The sequence below is a fragment of the Gossypium hirsutum genome, chromosome D06 (genome assembly GCF_007990345.1).
Source record: "Gossypium hirsutum isolate 1008001.06 chromosome D06, Gossypium_hirsutum_v2.1, whole genome shotgun sequence".
Lineage (NCBI taxonomy): Eukaryota > Viridiplantae > Streptophyta > Magnoliopsida > Malvales > Malvaceae > Gossypium > Gossypium hirsutum.
The window spans coordinates 62081602-62105467 of record NC_053442.1 but is presented as its reverse complement, the minus strand read 5'-3'; the positions used below and the strand labels follow the sequence as shown (position 1 = coordinate 62105467).

The 23866-nt window shown below is 32.2% G+C and overlaps 4 protein-coding genes across 16 annotated transcripts; 1 reads left to right on the top strand and 3 right to left on the bottom strand.

The window, feature by feature from the left end:
* Nucleotides 1-247: 247 nt before the first annotated feature.
* LOC107924795 (transcription factor MYB33) lies at nucleotides 248-4511 on the bottom strand. Of its 2 annotated transcripts, none has more exons than XM_016855388.2 (5): nucleotides 4244-4511; nucleotides 4024-4133; nucleotides 2756-3171; nucleotides 1160-2156; nucleotides 248-839 (listed from the first exon to the last, which is right to left on the bottom strand). In XM_016855388.2, exons 3-5 carry the CDS (start codon nucleotides 3116-3118, stop codon nucleotides 532-534), a joined length of 1668 nt encoding a protein of 555 aa, XP_016710877.1. In that variant the 5' UTR covers nucleotides 3119-3171; nucleotides 4024-4133; nucleotides 4244-4511; the 3' UTR covers nucleotides 248-531. The 2 variants fall into 2 exon arrangements, with proteins under 2 accessions (XP_016710877.1, XP_040952035.1); XM_041096101.1 differs by having other exon boundaries at nucleotides 4028-4133; nucleotides 4244-4481.
* Nucleotides 4512-8068: 3557 nt separating this feature from the next.
* On the top strand, nucleotides 8069-11391 carry LOC107922820 (protein GET1). 9 transcript variants are annotated; one of them, XM_041096098.1, is made up of 8 exons: nucleotides 8069-8197; nucleotides 9083-9259; nucleotides 9367-9446; nucleotides 9533-9603; nucleotides 10271-10341; nucleotides 10434-10515; nucleotides 10696-10745; nucleotides 11132-11391. In XM_041096098.1, exons 2-8 carry the CDS (start codon nucleotides 9098-9100, stop codon nucleotides 11186-11188), a joined length of 573 nt encoding a protein of 190 aa, XP_040952032.1. In that variant the 5' UTR covers nucleotides 8069-8197; nucleotides 9083-9097; the 3' UTR covers nucleotides 11189-11391. The 9 variants fall into 9 exon arrangements, with proteins under 9 accessions (XP_040952032.1, XP_016708484.1, XP_040952034.1 ...); XM_016852995.2 differs by having other exon boundaries at nucleotides 8078-8197; nucleotides 9086-9259; XM_016852994.2 differs by having other exon boundaries at nucleotides 8195-8312; nucleotides 9086-9259.
* Nucleotides 11392-12023: 632 nt separating this feature from the next.
* On the bottom strand, nucleotides 12024-16912 carry LOC107922829 (type I inositol polyphosphate 5-phosphatase 10). 4 transcript variants are annotated; one of them, XM_016853011.2, is made up of 10 exons: nucleotides 16270-16912; nucleotides 15924-16015; nucleotides 15743-15821; nucleotides 14588-14669; nucleotides 14369-14473; nucleotides 13645-14155; nucleotides 13378-13571; nucleotides 13125-13233; nucleotides 12535-12683; nucleotides 12024-12400 (listed from the first exon to the last, which is right to left on the bottom strand). In XM_016853011.2, exons 2-10 carry the CDS (start codon nucleotides 15987-15989, stop codon nucleotides 12256-12258), a joined length of 1440 nt encoding a protein of 479 aa, XP_016708500.1. In that variant the 5' UTR covers nucleotides 15990-16015; nucleotides 16270-16912; the 3' UTR covers nucleotides 12024-12255. The 4 variants fall into 4 exon arrangements, with proteins under 4 accessions (XP_016708500.1, XP_016708501.1, XP_016708499.1 ...); XM_016853012.2 differs by having other exon boundaries at nucleotides 16163-16911; XM_016853010.2 differs by lacking the exons at nucleotides 15743-15821; nucleotides 15924-16015; nucleotides 16270-16912 and adding an exon at nucleotides 14769-15655.
* A 3194-nt stretch (nucleotides 16913-20106) lies between these two features.
* On the bottom strand, nucleotides 20107-23664 carry LOC107924486 (SUN domain-containing protein 1). The gene is made up of 2 exons (XM_016854959.2): nucleotides 22292-23664; nucleotides 20107-20655 (listed from the first exon to the last, which is right to left on the bottom strand). Exons 1-2 carry the CDS (start codon nucleotides 23396-23398, stop codon nucleotides 20350-20352), a joined length of 1413 nt encoding a protein of 470 aa, XP_016710448.1. The 5' UTR covers nucleotides 23399-23664; the 3' UTR covers nucleotides 20107-20349.
* Between the last annotated feature and the right edge of the window lie 202 nt (nucleotides 23665-23866).

The window sequence follows — 23866 nt, the reverse complement described above, 5'->3', positions numbered from 1 at the left end:
CTTGTCATACGTTTATTTCAAAGCCATGTTGCGGACTAAAAACACCTTTGTCCGATATAAGTACACTCCGAATACATGAAAAAGAACTAAGAGATTATTGAACACATACTCCTATTTGATACTTGTACCCGAATCCGAGTAACATAGATGCAATGCTGGTATGACTGAAAACTAGAAATGGGTTTCATACACAAATCAGCATCAGCTAAGACACATGCATCAAATAGCCAAAATCATGGTACCAAGATTCCATGCTAAAAGTGCACAATTATTCTAAAATTTTAACAACATCTTGAACGCATCTGTATGCCTAATAGTTCTGTATCGGCATACACACATTCAACAGTTCAACAAGAAAAACATCGAAAACAACAAACCGAACATTCACGACTCTCACCATATTATAGTCTCACCCCAAATGAACTTCGTCACATCAGGCCCGCTTGACCACACACCTCAAACAAATCATGCAATGAATGAAACAAAAAGAAAATAGCTTCAGAGAAGTTCATACAATCAAGATGGCACATCTCAAGGGAGTTCGGACATTTGACAGACGGCAGGCATATTGTTCCATGCACAAGAACCAAGGCCCCATGCTTGACTCGAGATAGATGTTCCAGCTGCCATATTCTTGTATTCACTACTCAAATCATCACCAAGAAGGGCAGCTATGGAATCGGTCATGATGGTTTGGTCCTTATCGTAACCAGAATCTTGCTCAAGCCAATTAGAAGCAAGTAATGTATCAGGGTGACAACTGTCCAACCGAATAGGAGCCTCATTTTGTATCTCTGGGGTGAAAACATAGTCAGCTGGCTCTGATTTCACATGAGACTCTGAAAAACAATCCAAAATCGAGTTACTACACACTAGAAAAACAATAGAGAAATTGAGCACGTACATTTCTCGCCAGTACACTTGGAATATTAGATCAAGTAGGGATGACGATGGATAGTTAAAAGTTGGATATCCAACACTATTTGATCCGATTTTTGCGGATTCATATCTGATATACAGATATTAGATTTATAACCCGAGACAAATTCAGAGCAGATACAGATAGGAATCCTAATATATCTGAATAGATATCCATTTACATTTTAGTAAAAACTAAAGAATATCATGTTTAGCAAGTTTAGATCAGAGAGGTGCTCACCAGTAAAGGTTTCAGCAGGTGGCTGTTCATCCAACGTACTGCCACTTGCACTGATACACTCACTTAAAAGAGAAGTTGCTGAATGACCCATTGGAGAAAGAGGCTCACCACAGTTTTCCCATTCTGTCTCACAGATGTTGAAGGTGGAACTTTCAGCTATATCACCGGGAGTAGCTGAATATGAACTCTTCTCAGATGCATGGTTCTTTGCACTGCTTAGAGTTTTTGCCTCATGAAGTAAAGCATCCAGCAGGCCACTATTACGGGGTGAAAGGCTATCCGACTCTGCTATGCTGGTTGGTGGTGGTGACTGGATAAAAGCATCAACAGACTCAAGTAAAGGTGGTGGGCAAGAAAATGTGCCCCAGTTACCTAATTCAGTTTCTGGATATTGGAGTGAAGGGAGCTCCAACTTCACAGCCTCCAAAGGAGGCTCTGAAGCAGAGAAATTGCCATTTGAAAGGTTATGGCTACCTGGGAATACACCAAATTGCAAGGAGTTCTTGGTTGCAGGATCTGGTTCAATTGGAAAAGACAACCCAAAGGATTGAGCAGCCTTGTCTGAGATATCATCTTGAAACTGCTCAAACAAGGGGCATTCATTTTTAACAGCACCAGTGTAACCAGGGAAAAAGGCTGTAGCTTCTCGAAGACGTTTCTGGCGATGGATTGTCGGTGGCATGAAACTACAATATTGAGAACCTAGACCTTTCATCAGCATGCTGCCTGTAGATATATCAGGAAGTTCAGGGACGTAAGGCAGGACATTTTGACTTGTCTTTAAACTGTCAAATATGACATCAGGTATCTCATAGCTGTTGTTCTGCAAGATATCATGAGGTCCTTTATCCCCTCCGTTAACTGCACTGGTACCGTGACTGTCCTGCAATGCTTGCAAGCACACTTCAGGAGGGTAGAGAGGTAACCCAGCACGCTGACGTCTCTTAATCCGGGTATTCCAATAATTTTTTATCTCATTATCTGTACGACCAGGCAACTGCACAACAGAGCAAAGAGAGTTTCAGACACCTAAAAGACAGATGTATAAAACTTTGGTAGCTGGAAGTTTTATCATGCTTTGCACTAGTGTTTAGCATTTCCAAGGTGAAATAGCTGCCATAGAATTCTGGAAAACATAAATTGCTATTGTTCAGCATCTAGCACAAAAAATCATAACACAGAAAAAAATGCTAAATGTGGTTTATTCATTTCAAAGAATGACTAAATTGTCTTTCTGTTCTCTCACTAATATTCCTTTTTGCTTCAGGAGTAAGATCTGATAAGAACAGGGGACGGAAGAAGGGGAAATCATGATACCGAGCAGTGTTTTTTATTAATTGTTATAATCCTGGGATACGACCAGTTCAACCAGGCCAGGAATAACATTGCTCTTATGTGTTAAATCACATAAAAATCACTAAACCGCTGTCTCAAGTCATTTAACCTGCTATAAATTTATTATAGAATGAAAGTGTTCAAAGTCTACTTTTTTTATGTAATACTTTTTAACTCTTTTTTATGTTAGGTTCAAAAATTTTCTGTATTCAACCAATCATGAAAATAACTAGATCCACAGTAACTGAATTGAACACTCACATGTGCAGCCATTCGAGCCCATTTATTTCCCATCTTTGCATGGAGTTCAATGATCAGCTGTTCTTCTTCTTGAGTAAATGCCCCTTTCTTCAAGTTTGGCCTCAAGTGATTTGCCCAACGTAAGCGACAACTTTTTCCACAACGAAATAGTCCAGAGTGCTTCTGAACAGCATTCCAGTTACCTTCCCCATGCTTCTTCACATAGTCAATTAAAATTGCATCTTCAGCAGACGTCCATGGTCCTTTCTTCAGAACAACTCCCCCACCGGTACCTGCTCCACAGTTGCCATCATCAATCAACGATGATTCTGTCTGATCCTTAGAGAGAATCCCATCTTCCCTCTCATTTTTGGTGTGACTCATCTCTTTGTAATCACACACAAACTCCCTACCAACAAGTGAGAACCATCCAAAACCTGAAACAAGAGAAAAGATGGAAAACACGCAAATTTAAAATACCGAGAACCAAAGAAAACGCAGAACCTTTTCCTCTCACTTTTTCATAATTGCACTCAAACTGCTATAGGTACATGATTATCTCTCTCTCTCTATCTTTTTACAATATACGCGCTTTATGCATCACGACAAGCTACAAGTGGATCAACCAGCTGACTCATTTATTCAAATATTAAAGAAGAAATTAAGAAAGCATAAATACAAATTTTAAATCTATGGAACCAAACAAAAGTTGTTGGGAAAATATATTCACATCTCTCCACATAGAACGAATTCGAAAATGACATATAAAGTCGTCTCTCAAAGGATAGCTGTTTTGCGACAAAAGAAAACGTCATCTCTCTACAGATAACCGATCCGCAAATGACCAAAAAAGTCATGGAATGCAGAAAGATTAGAGACGGTTGACAGAAAACAAATTTATCCGCAGAGTATAAAATACAGCAAACATGGATGTAAACCGTGTATCAAGGTCCAATTCTATTCCAAAAAAGGAAAAATCGCTTCAATCTTTGGAAGTTCAATTAAACCCTTTAACCTAATTTAGAAAGCGAATAACACATTTCCAGAAATGATGACAATAAATAAGTTCAGATAAAAGGGAAAATCCAAAATGCATTTATTGCAGAATAATTCTGTCATAAGTTACTCCAATAATCCATCATTAATAATCTATACGCTGCAATAATTGCACTGTCAACTATCTAGTTACATTAGATTAATCCATATCTACCAATTTCAATAAAGAATCAGAAAAAAGAAAAAAAGAACTAAGCGAAAAAAAAATCTAAGGAAATGTAGAACTCGATTACCTGCCTTAAGAAGTAGGAGAAATTTTTGCCAAAGATACGAACTCTTTGAATTAGCTCAAGAATGGTTTCTGATTGAACTGAGAGCTGAGGTAATACCGAAAACTAGAAATCTGAAAATCAACACAAAAAAGATAATTAAAATTACAACAAAATCCTTGATCTAACAATCATTAATAACAAAAGAGGAAACCCTTAAACCAATATATATATGAATTCTAACCGTAATTTTTGAGCTAGAAGAAAAAGGATCCGAGAATAGAAAGAACAAAACATCGAGATTCAGCAAAACAAACGATTAAAAAACACAAATGGGAAAATTTTTTTTCCTTTTTATTTTTTTATTGGAATTTTGAGGATTTGTGATTGGGGAGAGAGAAAATCGAATGAGAAAATGAAAAAAAATAATAAAGAAAAGAGAAGTAAGAGAAGGAAATGAGAGAGAATGGGAAGCTAAAAGCTTAAGAGAGAGAAAGAGAATAAAAATCGTCAAAAGTAGTGGAGATATTGGAGGAAAAAAAGGAAGATTTATTATTATTTTTTTATTTTTTGAGCAAATTATATTACTCAATTATCCAACATTTTCATTTTAGGTATTCAAATAAAAAATTTATAATTTAAACACTATTTTAATCATTTTGGTCACTCTTGTTTCAACCCGATCATAATTGAATCACATGTTAAAACTTAAAAAGATCTGTTCAAAAAATAAAAATATTTGAAAAATAAATATAGCCTCGAAAAATAGGCTTGAACAATAAATAGGACTTGTTTTCTAAACGAGTTGAGCCTCGTGTAAGTTCTTTTTAGCCCTTCTCGACCCAAACTTGTTGTTTTGTTGCTGTTTTGTTACCATTTCGCTGTTATATTGCTATTATTTTGTTGTTATTGTTTGGTTATTACATAACTCTTATTTTATTATTAATTTTGCTACTATTTTAGAGTATTTGTTTACTAAGTTGCAACTATCTTAAGCCAGTTTAACATTTATTCTCAGAAGCACTTTTGAGATAACAGTATTGCTAAACAAGATGCTTCAAAAGTGCTTTTGGAACAAAAAAATTGCTTCAGAAAAACATTTTTATGCTAAAAGTAGAAATAAAAAATTTTAACTTTTACCCAAATGTGTTTTTTGACCCAAAAATGCTTTTAAAAAGTATTGCTAAAGTAATGTTTAGTGTTATTTAAGCTTAAATACTTTTTGTATGTATCAATTTTTTTAAATTGATTTTTATATAAAAATAATAATCTAATACGAACAAAATGGATCAGACTCAGGTTTAACATTTTTAATCTGGATTAGATTTGAACAGAATTTTAAACTCATTTTTAGACTAAGCTGAAGTCAAACCTAAAATTTTACATCAACGGGTCCATTAAAATCCAAACAAAAATAAAATTATCTGTTAATAATAATAATATTTTAAAAATTACACATTTTATTTCTTTGTTTCATCGTCACCACCGTCCTTTGCTCACTACAAATTTAGAAAAAGGTTAGGTACATTTTTATCCATCTGATTCATACACAAAAAAAATAGTCTAAAATGTTAAATCTAGATTAATATGATGTAGATCAAAAAAATAAATCTAAAATAATCTCATTTCCTATTAAAAATACTAAATTCGAGTCACGATAAGTTGTGATACCTTCAAAATGAATCTCTTGTTTCATCTTTCTAATCAAATCTTCACATTTCTTGTTTAACTCTTCATTACTCAATGACTTAAAAGATCTTCATCTTCATCCTCCTCTATTGAAACAACCTCATTTGATCTATCTTCTTCATCTTCATCTTCTAGTTCTACAACCAAGGGCACCTCTTCTTCTCTTTCAACATATTCTGCAACAAGTGTCTCTTTTGAAATGGACCCTTTTGGCTCTGCCTTTGATGATTCCACCTTTAATTCTGTGTGGCTACCTCCCTTGCTCATCTTCACACCCTTTTCAGCTTTAATATCAGTCTCTACACTACAACTATCGATCAATCCAGAGATGGTGGCAATGTAAACAAGCAGCCCATTGCAAAGCAAAAACATGCAATTCTTGCCTACACTGAAACTAAAGAGCTCTAAACCATATGCCAAAGCTTAGAAGTTGAATATAAATGGGTAGGATAATATAACAGAAAGAAGTGAAAATGGGAGCAAAATCTTGGTGAGTAGCTTCAACAAATGAGAGGTGGTGATGAATTGAAGTGGGGTTTGAATTCTCTGGTTTTTGTTTGTAATCTCCATGCTTTTTATCTTCTCTGTTGGGCAATGGAAAAGGGATTGAGAAAAATATTTGAAGAGAAACATTAGCTCAAGGGAACAGATAGATTTTTTTTTTAATTTCGTCATTTTAATAATATGTATTTTTATATTTTTAAAGGATTAAATCATAATTTTATCATTTTTAAAGAGATCAAAGTATAATTTTATTTTTATTAATTTAAAATTTTAAAATTTTTAACGGACAAAAAATTTTTCATTTTAAAGGGAGCCGGGTTCCCTACCTCTAGTTACGCGAAAATTATCGACCCCAAATTTCTTTTCTAAATTTTTATTCAACTTTTTTGTGATTTTAATGTTTTGGTAACGAAGGATGGTGGTGATGACGATGAAAGAAAGAAAGCAAATGCGAAAATTTTAAAATAAATAATGTTATTTAATAGAAAATTCTATTTCTATTTAGATTTTAATGAGAATGATCAAAATGATTATATTATATAATGTAAATACTTAAATTGTAAAATTTTTATTCCGGTGGTTGACTATCCATATAATTTATCTTTTTCTTTTAAGGATTATTATTAATATTAAGATTAATTAGTAATTTATATATAAATATAATTATTTTTCAAATATTTACAAATGGATAACATTATCCTGTTTTTACTACGACATTTTAGATGGTGATATATGTGATTTGGAAATTGGAAGTAGGGATGTTGATTTTTGGATTTTTTTTTTAATTCTCAATTTTTTATATATAATTTTTTATTTGCTTTTAACTAATTTATTTTCTTAGATCGAATTTATGTATGATTTATAAGTGTAACTTTTAAATTTTTTAAATTTATAATGTTGATATTAATTATATAAAAAATTGATGTAAATTGGGATTGAAATTATGTTTTATACTCAAATAATTATACTTCACTTTTAAAGTAGTGATTTAAAGTCTAATTATTTTATTTAGCATGTTTAAAATTGATTTTAATTTTTGGTATAATGATCTATTTAGCCGTCTAACTTTACAAAAAAAATATTTTAGCCTTTCATTTAATTTTTTACCTTTTTTAGCCCTTAAATTTATGTTTTTTTGTCAAATCACCTCAAAATAGACTGAAAAGTTAATATTTATTAACTTCACTAACATGGCATACACGTGGATGATATGTCAACATTTAGTTTTTCAATATTTTAGAAAATCAAAAAAATTATAAAAATTATTTTAAAAAATTGAAAACAATAATATTTTTAAAATTTTTAAAAATGGTAATCTACATATATGCCACTTCAGTATAATTAACAAACGTTAACTTTTTCATATAAAGTGAGGTGATTTGACAAAAAATACAAGTTTAATAGCTAAAAGAGGTGAAAAATTAAATAGATGGTTCAAATGACTTAATTTTTAAACAATTTCTTTTTCTAAGTGAGGGAACGGATTTATCGTCAATGGCTTAACTCGTTTGACCTGTCTCCCCACGACCGAAACAATTAAAAAGAACATGAAAGAAAGGACATTAATTAAATAAACAGATGTTACAAACACAAAGAATAATTGAACTGGAGTCATCACCTTACAGGATTTTTAAACAAATGAAGGTTTTGGTGTCTACTATAAAAACAGAACGAATATTTTCAATCATGAAAATTATGAAGACTAGGCTCCGAAATAAAATTAGAGGATGATTTTATTTCAACTTACTTTGTGATGTATATTGAAAAAGACATAAATCGAGAATTTTGGACTTATTATTAGTCAAAATTAACTTTTCGAAATTTGAAAAAGTATAGAGATTAAAATGATTAAATTAAAATACAAAGTTAAATCCATAATTTACACATACTAGAAGGACTAATAGCAGAATTTAATCATTATTTAACTTTCTTACTTTTTCTTTCCATTTTTAAACAAAATATCCGCAAGCTCTGCATTTTTATTTAGCAATCGGCTGTTTCCCAGGTAAGTTATTAATTTCATGTCTCTCTCCTTTAGTCGATGCTCTTTATGAATTATTGTTGATATTTGGGGGTATTTAGCAATTAGCGTTTGGAATTTTACGCCATCTTCGAATTAGGTAATGTTAAAGGGCTTTTTTCGGGATTCCTATGGTGGTTTAGAAAGAGATTAATGGGTGGGAATTTTGAATAAATTTGCTTGTTTAGGGTTTGGGAATGCCTCTGTTAACGACTCTTTGATTTATGAGACTTATTGAATGCATGTTAGATCGTTATCATTACAGAAATTAGGGTTTCTCTTTCCATTTTGTTTTCAAATTTTTGTCACATTCCTGAGTCTATATCCAATGGTCTTTCCTTCCGTTTGTTGGAACTGGTTATCGATGTCTGTATTTATTTATTTATTATTATTTTGAATTTTTGTGTCTTCATCTCCTAGTAAATAGGTTTGCTGCAATATCCATTAAGTTATTGTTATTGTTATTATTATTCTGTTTCTCCTTTCATGTGGAACTAATGACATTGAGTTAAAGCTCTGACTTTCAGAGTGTGTCGTGTTCAATTTAATATCGGTGAAGGTGAAAGATCTAGTAAAGACAAAAAAAAAAGAAAAAGGTTTATTTAAAGTAAAGTTCATATGGGGATTCAAAGGAAGATTTCATCAAAGTCGAAATTGCCTTGGGGAATCAATTTTAATTATAATACTTATTTAGTTAAACTCATGCTTATATAATCAGGAAGAACAAAGGCTTGATTTTACAATGGAACATTTATTCGTATAGGACTTTAATAAGGTAAAATGTAAGTCAGGCTGCAAAAAAGAAGGAAAATTTCATTCCTAGGTTTATTTCCTTGATACGTTTTTCTTTCCCTCAAAATTTTCATGTAGCAGCTTAAGAGAAACATGGAAGGAGAAATAATGGGAGAAGGAGAAATCCTGGGGGGAGGAGAAATGCCGGGAGGAGGAGAAATCCTAGAACGAACAAGATCTTTGGCAGCTCCTTTTGTTTTCTTCATTATCATTGCCTTTCAATTTGCTGCCAAACGGCTCCAAGATTTGAAGAGGGTACCAAATTCCGCTTGATATTGTCATTTATGGTTGCTTAATTTTAATATACTAGATTCTCTTGTGGTTTTTCACAATGGTGATTAGATTTCTCTTTTCATGGTTAGGGAGCATCCAAAACTGATAAAGAAATGCAGCTTCGTGCAGAGATTAAGCAGCTTCTAAAAGAGGCTGCCTCCTATTCGCAGTAAGTGATTTAAATAGCATTTAATTCCATTTAATCAGCTTATCAATCACAATTGGCGCATAAACAACATCTATTTTGCTGCATAGGCCATCTACATTTGCACAAGCAGCTAAGCTTAGGAGGATGGCTGCTGCCAAGGAGAAGGAACTTGCAAATTGTGAGGCCATTTTTGGTTTTAGCCTTTGGTTAATTGCTTAATATTTTCCCATTGCATAAGCTTTTATGAATTTGATTCTTTGAACAATCAAATAATGGTTGATATGGAGATTTGATTTATGTTACTCGGACTTGGGTGTTAAGTGTTGTACGGGTATGTCTCTGACACAGGTATGGTTAATTTTTTCTTAAATTTTTCATGTATTTGAAGACTCATTTGAGCTCATTATTCCTGTATCCATGAGCTGGACACTGAGTATTGGACATGGATACTTCAAGAAAAATGAAGGGTCCAAGCAACATGGGTTTAGTGGTCTAAATTGATGGAATATCAGGTTTTTAAACCTTGTTTGGGGAAATATACCGTATATTTCTGTTAAGTTTAACAGGTGAGGAGAGTAAGGATTAATTTAATCCTGAGAGACAAATGAGATCAATATCATTGCCTTACAGATTATACTTATATTATGGAAAAAGCCGGCTTCAATTACTTGAAGATATCATTAAATATTCTTTCTTGTTCTTCAGCTATATTTCTTTTCTTTTCCAAAAAAGAAAGCTTCATTCCATTAACATTCACTATAGTCTAGTTATTTCCCTTTCATTCTTTTTAACCCCTAAGTTGTTACCATATCATCTGTACTTATAGAAGCAACATTTGATTTCAGATCAGGCACATCTGACCCAAGAGATGAAGCTGTCATATGATTTGTATTTGAAAGTTTTGTTCATTGTAAAGGTGTTTCTCTGTGTAACGAAACTATCTAGAAGTTTGCATATGCTTGTTGGCTTGATTAAATATCCTAAGAGATTTATCGTCTTCTTGAGCAGGTTATAGCTCATGTTGTGATAATCCTTTGGTTTTGGAGCTCCCCTGTTGCTTACGTATCTCAACATCTTGTGCAACCCTTTGGTAATGCACGATAATGATTTTGGCAAATATTTTGATTTTAGCTCATTTTCCTCGTTGACTGTTAACTTCAGTTTGTCTAAATATGCTTGAGCTGACACTATCAGAAGCAAATGGAGGACAAATATAAATTACACAAAATCAGAGAAAATTGATTGGATTACAACCATCCAATTTTTGCAGGGAGGCTGTTATCCTGGAAGATTGGGGGTTCTTCAGACAACAATGTCCGGGTAAAAATTCTTGTCAATATTAGCAAATCTAACAGTAATTAGAATTTTAACTTCTTCCTTCTATAGAAATAGGATATGAATTCCATCTCTGATTCTCTTGTTTATTCCAATTGTTTTTAACATGGCCTATCTAAAAGACCATCTAAAATCTATATTGAGGTGTTTAATGCTATGAACACAAGTACTTTGCCTCGGCTGTACTTGCCTGTTTCTCATATGGATTAAAACTATATTACTCCGACTCTTCATCTGTTCTCATATGGATTAGAACTATTTTACTCCGACTCTTCATCTGTTTTTGAAGGATTCATGTTCGATATCTTTGTCCAACCCATATCCTAACATAGCAAGTTTATTGGTTTTGCCATTTATCTCCTAAATTGCAGGTTGGGATTATACCCTGGTTGATATTATGTTCCAGAGTTAGCAAGTTTGTTTGTTGACTCATCAAGTAACGGCGCAAAGGACCTATGTAACAACATACTTTTTGGTCAATGCTCTCCATCTTTGGATTCATGAACGTCCGTTAGGATATATAGTTTTTGATGTTTGAAGTTATGAATTAACATCTGTTCAGAAAAATTGGTTCATTTCATTTTATCAATAAATAAAAGTGAGCAATTTTGGTGTGCTTTTTCTTTGATCATCTACTTTTCTCTCTTCTACCATTTGCTTTATTTTGTTTGCTTATCAATTTATACATAATCAATACATGTCTAATTTTCATGGCTCAAACTTGAAAAAAACTATGAAGAAATATAATCATTCATGGCTTGATTATTTTCCTTGTACCTGAAAATTCTTAGTCTTTTTTACTTTGTTTGAAACCATATTATTTTATTAAAAATACATAACTGAAAAGTTTTGGAATTTATATGACTCGGCTCGGCTTATGGATACTTTTTTTGGGTACTTTTTTGCATTTCCTAAGAGAAGTTATTTAAGTGTTTATAGATTGGGTAAAGTCTATTATGAATTGGATAAATTATCAAAATAATCATTTTTATTTGTCTCAAGCTACATTTTAGCAGCTTATGTACGATATTGTTTTGTTATGAAATGATCATTCTGCCGTCAAGATCTGTTACAAAATATTTTTTTATTGGGACTGTTATTTGGGAGGTAATAAATCTTAACGGCAAAATGAACATTTCATAATAAAATAATAATTTTACTAACTAGAATGCAACATTTCAAATATAAATGTAACCTAATATAAACAAAAATGACTATCAAATGTTTCTAATTTGGATAAAGTTTTCAAGGGGAAAAAAAGGAAAATTTAACAATTTTTTTTCTAACAATTCGAATTTGAGTAAAATTTCTCCAATGTAGAACAAATAATACGTTTTTATGATCTTAGCAGAATAATTATTTTTAATTTTCAAAGTGATTTAATTTACATTTGCTGTATGCCTAAACATGGAATAATTGTAGAAAATAACCAGATTTTATGATTTTTTTTTCTTTTTGGAAATTGATTTCTTCTTCCTGTCTATTTAACAAAAGGTCATCTTCTCTTTGATCCATCCTCCATTGCTTCAACGCTCACCCAAAATGTCGCACAAACCGGCCGATGATCGGAAAACCTCGATTCTTTCCGCTCATACGAAAGCTGATATATTTCACTTCCACGCCATAGTATTCTGTCACACCTGAAAACTCAAAACCGTTAGAATCAATAAAAGAGTTCGTTCTTATATAGGATACATGCAAATTATTTTTATCTGACCAGTTTAAACTCCAATCTGATCCGGGTTTTTTAACCTGAAAATTTACAAATACATACCAAGCTGGAGTTCTCCTTTTGCTTTTAGTTTCAACGGTCTCCCCGGCATAGATGTCCGAGTTAAGAGAGTATTTGTAAGTTGGTGCAAAGTATATTTTTCCTTCTTTCCATCCCTTGAATACTCGCCCCGCCTCTCTTTCGATCTTTAGCTGTGCATCCAAATGCACAAATAGTTCTTGTATTAGCAATAATCATCAATGATCCGAATCAATCCATGTAGTCTATGATTACTCTGAGAGAGTTGAATATGGATATATGTCTGACAAAAGTATGCATTTTTTGAAGCTTTCATGCATATATGTGTCGGACATTAAGTGCCAAATGCAGTACTTAAAAGAGAAATATAAAGAACCGGAGCAACATAAATCGATGTAAAGTAACGGTTGAAATCTGTGTTGCTCTGGCTCTTCATTTCTTTTAAGTACTCGTGTTTGGCACTCATATCCCACACTCGTGTCTGAATGCTTACTCAGTCTGAGTAACAAAGGAAGCATCGGATATGAGTACATATCCAACACGAATGCTTACAATACTTCTCGAAAATTTCCATGTTCAGGTCTTTTCTTTTTTAATATGGTATACGAAATTACCTGATCATTGTTATACAATGTATCCCAGGCTCTCTCTTTTAGAAGCTTTCCGGTATCAGAGTAGCTTAAAGCTATCCTGTAGTTCAAATCCCCTAGCCATATGACCCGACTGCAAAAATTTTCCGATGAAAATAAGTAAAATAATACGAATTTTTCTGAAGAAAAAAATTGAATAATACGGGATTGTAAATGTCAAAAACTGCAACAGATTTGACAATTTTAAAACATGGTTCATAGTTTCATAGATGCATACTCATGATCCAGAATTTTTTCTGGCACCCTACTGTTCGATGTTTTGCAGATCCTCGGAAACTGCGTGTTCCGAAGTATCTCTATGACATCTGAATTTCTCCGAAGTTCATCGCCTTCTTTTTCTCCAGATGCCAAATGACTGCACAAGAAACATAAGGTTGTCTTGTGGAAAAGCATGCTCACTGATATACAGCCCTGCATTCATAAATCTTCATTTCAATATATATCCGACGGGAATAAACAATGCATGGTTCAGTTCTCAACTTACTTTGTTGCCAAGGCACCCGAGAATACCGCGACCTACGCAGGATATCCGTAGGTGGCTTACGTATTGTACAAGCTCTTTCCTCATCCATACCGTGAGAAAAATTCCGACCATTTGCTTGCTTGCTACAAGGCTATACTTAATCGAGTTTGCACTAGAAGGACCATTAGGTCCGTCTTCATCATCTTCGGATGAAATATCATTTTCATTCGTTTGCGATTGAGGGCACCGGAAACAGAATTCTTTGCTATTCTTCCTTTCCAAACCTATAGGACAGTTGCAGCTCTTCAGCTTCCATTTATTCTCTGTCCTCAAAGCTTTGCTGGCCTTTCTAAGTTTAATTTTAGGGAAAACCAGTGAACCCTCGGGTGAACCAACGGATCTGGGTCCTCTTAAAGGAACATAATTCGCCTTGTTTAGTGACCGGTTTATTAAGGTGAGCCATTTCACCGCAGGCTCGTTGTCTTCGATCACAAGCACATTTCCAGCATTCAACGGAACGATTTCCTGAAAACTAATAAACCCAAAAGAAAAAATTCAATTTAAACAATTCCCTTTGCATGATAAAAACATATCCAACCAGAATATTAGTGAAAATCCTATAACAAAACCCTTCAAAATGGATTTTTTTCCAGGTTAACTCAACCAGCTTATACTTACTTTAGCACAAACTAAATGTTAATCCAAGAATCTCAAGGCAAAATCTGAGAGAGATTACAAAAATTACCCTAACACATATATGTCTGATTCTTCACGAACTTGAAGAATATCATCGAGGTTGAGTTTGCTATCTGGAGATTTACCTCCTACATTCCATGTCGCAACGAAGACACTAACAAATCAAATGTAACATTGATAAGAGCCTGGTTTATCAAATAAGCAAACCTGCTTTTCAAAAAAGACCAAGATAATTATAAAAAAAAAAAAACCCATCTAAGGACACTACCGGAAAGATATATTCTCACTAGCAGCTTTCGTGCTTTTTTCTCTCGAAAGCAAAGGTTGATGTGGTAAATCATATTGTTCTTCTGCAAAAACGAAGAAAATCAACAATCAATTACGAAGAAAGACAAAATAAATAAAGAAAGAAAGAAACAAAATTTACTGAATTTGTTGCAATTTATAACCGTATAACGAACAAGAACTTTCTTTTTCGACGAAACATTCGTTGCTAGAAATCAAACACTCGATTTCCCTACCAGTACTTGATTCAAAACTAAGAACTAAGACTATATAAAAGGCAAAAAAAAAAAAGAAAAAAGAGAAAGGAAACATCAACAAAAGTGGTGGTGAATCTAAGCTTCCATGGATAAAAGTTCCAAAACAAGAATATATTCTCAAACGAATTGCCATTTTCTTGCCTTATTCCGTGGTAATTGTCAGAAATTATATATATATGTATTTATCCATGTTGTATCACCATAGATACGTATACATGCTTTCATCATCACCATAAGAATCAACCTTATCATCTAAATGAATAATAGAAAAAGATAGAAATTCCGGGACTTAATCTAGTTGGTTCATGTAGCCATCTTTAAGAAGGACCAGCAAATTTCGAATCTCGACATCTACAACCCCTCTTTCCCAATTTCCCCAACCCGAAACTCAAATCTATCCATAAACACCTTTTGCTTTTCACTTCAATAAGCAAAACAAAAAAGCAAGCAATACACATAAAGATAAAACAGTTGCTTTGGATAATAACTCCAGAACCGGAGCATAACTCGGTTCGTTCATGCAGTCGTCCTTAAACTGTGGCATCGGATCAATCCGGGTTTCGAATCCCAATATCTGATTTATCCTATTCCCAAATCTCAACATATTTTTGTACCCCAAAAAGCAAAAATAAATGGATGCTAATTACTTTCCATTTAAAAAAGGAGAATAGAATAGCATCTTCGACAAATAATCAAAATAATTGAGTTTCTTTCATGAAGAACAACTTTTCTTCTTGAATCAAATAATTAAAAATATGATAAGAACATTTTCTTTTCCTATCACTTTTTTCCTAATTTTCTTTTTGGCAAATGCTAAAATATCTTCAAAGTGAAGAAAATTATGATAATTGGTAAATTTATTTGATACTATAAGCACTCACCTGAAGAACCAAATCTCACTTCAATCTCTTTATTACTTTGATTTCTTCCCTTCACACTCAATATTTTACCAATCAAAGACTGGAAAAAAATACAAAATAAATTGAAAAATATTTAACAAATAAAATTAATTAAAATTTAAAAATAAAAAGAAAATAAGTAAAGTGGGGGAGGGGAATTTACTGAAGCCTGCTGGTTTGTTCTGTCTTGATTCATTAGTGTAATGCCAGAAAATCCAACCCCAATCATCACCAAATTAAAACCCTTTAAATTACCTGCAATAAATGAATAAATAAAAAATAAAATTAAATAAACAACAAAAGCAAAATAATGATTCAAAACATGAATTTAACAGTAAAATTTGTGATTTTTTTTTTCTCATTAGAGAAGAAAAAAAAAGAAAAGAAAGAAAAAACCCATACTTTCTATTTAGAAATCAATCAGTTTTCAAGAAGGAAGGAAGAAGTCAACTGAAGCAAACATATATAAATATATATAAATAAATTAATTGTCTATATATATTGTATACCTCCCAATATGAGAAAAACTTAGTCAAAAGAAGGAGTTGAAGGGGACAAAAAGGGTCAAAAGAAAAAGAAAGAAGAAACCCTGAAAAAATGTAAGAATGTTGGGATGATTTTCTTTTTAAGTGTTCTAGAATTGGTGGTTGAATTGAAACCCAATGACCAATTGGGGTTAAAGTAAAATAATAACAAAAATACAAAAGTATTGGAGTTTCCCAAAAAGCTGTCTGCCTTTAGATTTATTGTTCAAAGACAAGAACCCAAATTTGCTTTGTTTCCATGAATGTTAAATAAAATATAAACATTGGGTTTTTTTCTTTTTTTTTATGGGGGGGTGGTTGTTGTTTGTTCAGTCGGATTTTGAGAGAGAGATTTTCTCGAGAAAATAAAATGAAAAAGAAAAAACCCAAGAGTTCAAAGACAATATTCAGAACCCATATTAGTATTAATATTAATAAAAATATAAGAGTGGGTTTTTTTTTTTTGGCTTATTGCTTGGTTGGTCGGATTTTAGGAGATAGATTTTCTCGAGAAAATAAAATGAAACGCCACAAAGAAAAGAAACTCCTCAAAACGAAACGGTCAAACGTGGGGATCGAATCTCAAATGTCCCCCCCCCCCCATTATATTTTATGGGTAAAGAGTTAAAAAAGATGCTTTGTTAGATTTTTCTTGGCTTTTAAGTATTTTTTTTTCTTGGAAAATAAAATAAATTTGGTTCTTTTCTTTGTTTGTGTGTGATCTAGAGTTCAAGAAAATTCTTTTATTCCTTTGGATTTGGATGTAGTTAAAGCGTGTATGATCTGAGTTTGGTCCAACTTATATTTGTTTAATTATTTTTCTAGTTTAAATAAATTATTTTTTCTTATAAATTTTATATAAAAATATTGAAAACAAAAATATTATCATAATAATAATTTTTATTTTTTAATTTTTTATTAACTTGTGATATCCATTTTTTCATTTTGGTATTTAATTTTTATCTTATTTTATTACTTAAATTTTAATTTTGATTTTTTTTGTAAATTATAATCTCGAGCTTGAGGACAAAGTTATCTGATAAAAAGGCTCACTTATAACTATTGCATTGAAAGATTTTGAATTCGAACCACTTGACAGATATATGCTGCGCCCAAAACTAAAAAATACAATATGGCTAAAAAAGGGATAAATAAGAACACAAATATGACATATTCTAATATATAGTAGTGAAGAATTATAAGGTAAAGCCTTAACAGTAATTTGATTAGTGCGACTTAAACTCAAACCAGATCTGAAACTGTGAACACTCTAACCATCAAACCAACACACTGAGTTCAACTTTAATTTTGATCTATTTTACTTTAAAATATTACTCTTGATAACAATTTATCATTTTTCATGTTTTTATCAATGAATTTTATTTTATTTTTAGATCATTTGAGATAAAAATAATAATTCAGAATCAAAACGAATTTTTTTAAATATTAAAGTGATAAAAAATATATATATAATTGACACCCATAAACTTAAATATTATTTTTTAATGCAAATTTTTTGCATATATTAATTAAAATATAATTTATTTTTAATTTAATATTAAAAAAGCAAATAAAATTTAAATTAGATTATAACGAGAATTTTTAAATCTAATAATAACAAATTTAAATATTAAGATAAATAATATTTATCTTTATGATAATTAAATAATATTTATATTTATATTTATGATATTTATCTTGATTTTATATTTTTTATTTTCTTACTTAAAAAATTAATTTTTAAAATTTTGCTTAAGATTCTAAATTTTATTTTTTTAAAATTATTAAAAATAATAATTATCCACGAGTTAAATAAATTATTCAAATTAAAATCTAAAGCTTGTAATATATAATATATTATATGAAATTAATATAGTAAATATTTAATTCTCGTCATTAGTAAATTTATAATTTTTATTTTTACTTAATCCGACCGTATTAATAAACCCATAAAAATGGGGTCAGAAGCCGCTCGGGGCGGTCAAAGGCATTGCCTACCCTTTAAAGCATTGACTCCGCTAGATCTACATTCTACGCTTCATGATCAATGGTCCCCCACCGGTCTAAACCATTAATTTTGATCATCAAACCGGATTCCGAAAAACCGGTCTTTTAAACTGATTTTAGTATTTAGAAACCAAATTAGCTACATAAAACATTCAAATAAGCATGGGTTTTGGTTAAAAAGATAAAGATTTAAAAATTTTAAGTGGTTTGAGTGTTAACTCGATTGATATGGGCATTATTGTCAATACAAGAGAATGTTCGTTCGAGTGTGTTGAAGTGTATTATCCATCCATTTATAGGTTGGGAAGGGATTATGAATAATTTTAGATGTTGTATAAAAAAATAAAAATATGACCAAAACATATAATGATATTGCTAAAAAAAATAAATCTAAAAGGTTATATAAAAATAAAACCATTAATCAGATAGATAAAAATTTTGAACATCATAATTAAAAAAATCTGATTCAACTAGTTGAGATTTAACTAAAACCCGACATATTATTCAATTTGACAAGCGATATAAACTGATAATTATAGATAGTGGAGATCATAATCCATCCAACAGTGCATATTATAAATAGTATGGCAACATTCAAATCATTGAAGAAACCTTTGTCCCCTCTCCAACCACCAAAGGAATCATCCAGCAAGAACAGCCCTTTTTCCTCCCTTTATTTGCTCATTACAGTTCATAAAACACATGTACCAAAAAAAAAGGTTCATAAATCACTACTTTATCTTTGAATTAATAAATAAACTAAATTAATAAATTAGGCATTGTAATTTTTATCCGCCAAAAGTACTAGACATGGAAAAGAAAAAACTAAATATGATATTACAGAAGCAAATAGAAAAAAAAATTATATATATATGATAATATTATTTTGGTTGACATAAAAAAAATTTGAGAGCAAGCATTATTTTTTCTAGATTTTTAATGAATAAATAAAAATCTTTTTAAATTAATATTTATTATTTTGTTAAAAATAAGAGTTTGATAATTTAACAATTGAGTTAAGATTCGATTATAGTTGGCACCAACTCAATATCTTTATATATAACTAGATTTTATCACGCGCATATGTGTGTGAAGATCACATATTTAGAATACTATAGGTAATTTTGATTTAGTGGTAAAATTTTGGTTCAAATCCAATCAAGTGCAAATTTTTTTATTTTTTAAAATAAAAATATTAAAATAACCTAAAAATATAATTTATTTTAATTACAAACAAATATTTTAGTAAATTCCTTAACCGAGTTTATATTCACACCAATACCAACTCAACTAGGGCTTAAATAAATTTATAAAAGTAAAAATATAGATACAACCAACGAAAGTGATAAAACATGTATAATACAATTAAAATGTAAATGTTATATTACAATAAAACTTTGATTTAGTGGTAAAATTAATATTTTATATAATGTAAATAACATGTGTTCAAATCCAATAATGTGTAAAAAAAATAAAAAAATTAAATATAATTTTCCTTAAGTAAGGAAAGACAATTTTTGTAATTCTCCTAACTGAGTTGGTGTCTAATTAATTTGTGACACCAACTCAATTACAGGCTTAAATAATAGTATAAATATAGATGGATACTGATAGATATATGGTATAGATATAGATGTCAGAATTCATATGAATAAATAACACCTTAAACATGATTTTGACACAGAAAAATAACACAAGCATGACATGAATACTCAAGCTATCAAATCTGCTACATACCATTCCGAATTTTCCGGTTATCACGTAGGAAACAAAATTCTATGAAAATTTTCCTACCAGGAGACAAAATTCATCTACTTCTGGTTCATATATATATATATGTGTATATATATCAAAATCATTGTTCTTAATTCAAGTAGAACCTAACTGGAAAGTGGAAACATAAAAGTAGATTCACACTCATTTGCTACACAGACGGAATTCTACCAGGGTAAGGAATCTGTATCTAGTTAGTAGAATGATCTGAGTCAATATATAATTAAATGAAGAGACAAAATCGATAAGTACCGAGAAGAATGCAGATAGCAAATACAATATGGATCACAACTCCGTTTTCACCATTAAAACAGAATCGGGTTCGTGACCATGCACCCTCAAACGGTAAATGCAGGTATGTGAAGCACTTCCATGGTTGGAAGAAAAATCCAGCCTAACTGTGTCAACAATTCCGATACCTGCTGTATCCAATACATCAAAGGTCTGAGCATTACTCTTCTCAAGGTCATACGTGAATTCTGCCAAAAGAAACATCTTGTCGGCATCAACAGTGACATCAAGATCACGGCCTTGCAGCCAGCCAGAGACACGGCAATCCTTGGGTGCACTGGATCTATCGTATGCAACACTCTGTACATGGTACATGCACAACACAATAAGCACTTGTGACAAAGTTGATAGGGAATGAAAACAGAAAGAGCACTCCAACGATTCCAAATGAAAATTGTACGAAATTGTCAATTTGCCCAGGTTTATCTTGAGTGCACCAGCTTGACTGAATTCCAAAGAGTTTTGGGCAAAAAACTATTTTTTTTTCATCTTGCTACAATCATAGTAAAAATTTCTCATTGCCCCTACCAAATTACGCTTAAAGCCAAAACACATAAATCCTAGTGTTCTTGTGCTCTTATTTTTCCACATTATTTTTAGTTATGTACTTGGTTATTTTTCAGTAAATTGCCATTGTCATATTAGCTTGTTCTGCCTGGTGTTTCAAAATTTTCCATAATATTAAATTCTTTTGCTATCATCTTAAAATTATGAAAAGGGCAAGGCTGCAAGAAACAAAGGCATGTATATTCATACAAATAGCGGCTATCCTAATTCTGACATCATAAATGAAAGGTGGGAAGCTCAACCAAGAATGATTCTTTTATTCATTAATCAAGTGACAATGGTAAATTTCAACTTTGGCAATCCATCACTTGTTGGTTTAGTCAAGATAGGCAAAACAACACGACAGATTAACAAGAACAAATAATGGCACTTCAAGATGTTGTAAGTTAAAATGGAAGGCCAAAACGAAACCCCTTTTGGCATTTTTCAGCCATCTACCAAAGGGTCCTTTCTGTTCTTCAAGCAACAGATACCTAATATCTTAAGTTGAAAATCGCCTGCGGGAAACTAAATATAAGAAACAAAAATTGACAACCATTCAAATGTCTATTCCTAGCAATCAATTATTTTTCTACATAGACAAATAGCTCTTGTACTCATTAGATGCAAATCAAGCAGTGCTAGGAAAACCTATATCCTCACTCACTAGTTCCACAAATATGTCACTATGCCTCTGCTAAAAGTAATTACATATATATACAATGTCCTCATCAGCACAAGCTATTCAAACAATCCTCAGTATTTGTATTGTTAACCAATATCTCTTTGCATGGAACCACTTTTGAAGGAAGGAAACACTATTAAAACCTCGTTATTTAAATATAACTGTAAAAAATAAGACAAAAATATTTACCTATTTGAGGTAGGATGCAGGGAAGGATGGTGTTATATTTACCAATCCTTATTCAAAATCCATATATATCTGGATATATGTTGTTACCTAGTAATTGTACGTGTTTTTTTTTTCCTTTAATTTCTAAAAGATCCATATACATTGTATATATATCCAACTTTATAAAAGTTGTGGCCCTCATTAAAATTGTGATAGGTCTCCTGACTATAACAAATCTAGCAAAGTTATTAGCTGTTAGATAGGGGAAACAGTGTCCTGAAAGAATAAGAAGCAGAATGCTATTGCAAGATCAGGGGTTGAATCAGAGTTTAAAGATACAGTTCATATTAAGTGTAGATTACTTTGGCAAAAAAGGACTGGCTAAATGAGCTCAAGTTTGAATATTCCCATCCTATGGATCTTATGTTAGAGCTTCAGACTCATCAAAAGAAATGCATTACAGTTACACCTTGCATCATAAAACAGAGACAAATATAAAGAAACTTTACAACAATGTAAGCATAATGACAATAATACCTTGGCAACATGTTCCAAAGTAATAGCCTCTGGGATAATAGCCGTGCGCAGCTTAATCTGAACAAACCCATTGCTTCCTTTCAATGGAAAGCACTGCCCTGGCTCTCCAAAACTTGGCTTCAACATCTTGTCTGCATCCTGGTGAACTCCATTTCGCCTAGTTTTTAGAAACCAGTTGATTCCCTTTCCAGCAAGAAAGGGCTCTGAATGCCGAACAACCTTTCCCCCACCTGACGAGAGAGCATAATCAACCCTGCCGAGCCCATCCGAGGCATGCTTCTCAATCTCATTCTTCACAATCTCTCTCGCATAGGCTCCTAGATCGCTTAAACTCACTGCATTTTCAGACTCGCCATTTTGACCCTTCTCTTTTAACATTTGTTCGTACATCTTTCCAAACTCTTCCTTTGTCAACAAATTTGCACTCTTCAATTCACTCAAGGACTTATCTAATTCCTCATTCTTTTCTTCCATTTTTTTCAATGAATTCTCCAACACCACAGTTTGATCCACAATTCTCTCATTCAATTCCTTCCTTAACCCACCAATTTCGTTTTCAATTTTCCTATCAACAACCTCTACCTGAACCTGAATCATCTTAGCCGTGGTCTTCAAAAAACTCTCAACCTCAGCAACCCTACCCTCAAATTCAGTTAATCCCGTATGTGTCCCAACGCTACTAACATCCCCAGATTTCAAAGCCAATCTCCTAATAATCTGAGCTAATCCAACCAAAACAAGCAAAAGTGCTAAATTCTTAGCAAAAATGCTAACCGCAGTCGACCACCGAGGTTTCTCGGCCTTGTTAACCGCTCCTTTCCGCGATCGTCGCAGCGGGCCGTTCGAATTTTGACCCACGACAACCCTTTTCGCTTGCAACGAGTCCTTTGACGGCTCCGCACGACCCGAATCGTGGCTCAGATCTCTTCTGTAACCGGCAGTGCCAACGGCAGCAGCGCCTGCTTTGTCTTCCACAAGGTTAACCCCAGTAGCATTTGGATCAACAACAAAAGCTTCAATGTTCGATCTCTTATCGGCGACGAGGGAACGCCGGCGAGGCGTCGCCGCCGCTGGGTTGGCGGTGATCGAGACGGTAGATGCGGACATTACTGTTTTCGATTCAAATCAACCCCAAAGTTCGATTTTAAAACCCCCAAAACAAAATAGAGGAAATTTAATTATATATTACTCAGAGTCGCTGACTTGTTGGTTTGGTTTTGGGGTAAAAAGGGGTCGCCGAAGATGTTTTCTGAGCGCTTCTTATGCTTCTGGGTTTCAAATGATTTTGAAATTATTCTGTACATGTTTGATATCGGGGTTTCAATATCCTTCTATAATAACATGTCTACTTATCATCGGTCTACGTTTACTTCTGTTTGCACAGGAGTAAATCTCTTGTAATTTCTGTCCTAACTATATACAATAATGTTAAATTCATTATTTTTACCAATTTTGTCTTAACTCGATTGGTATAGTTATTATTGTTAATACAAAAAAATATGAGTTCGATTGTACTGAAAGATATTATCCTTCTATTTATGAGTTTAAAAGAGACAATGAATAATTTTAATCATT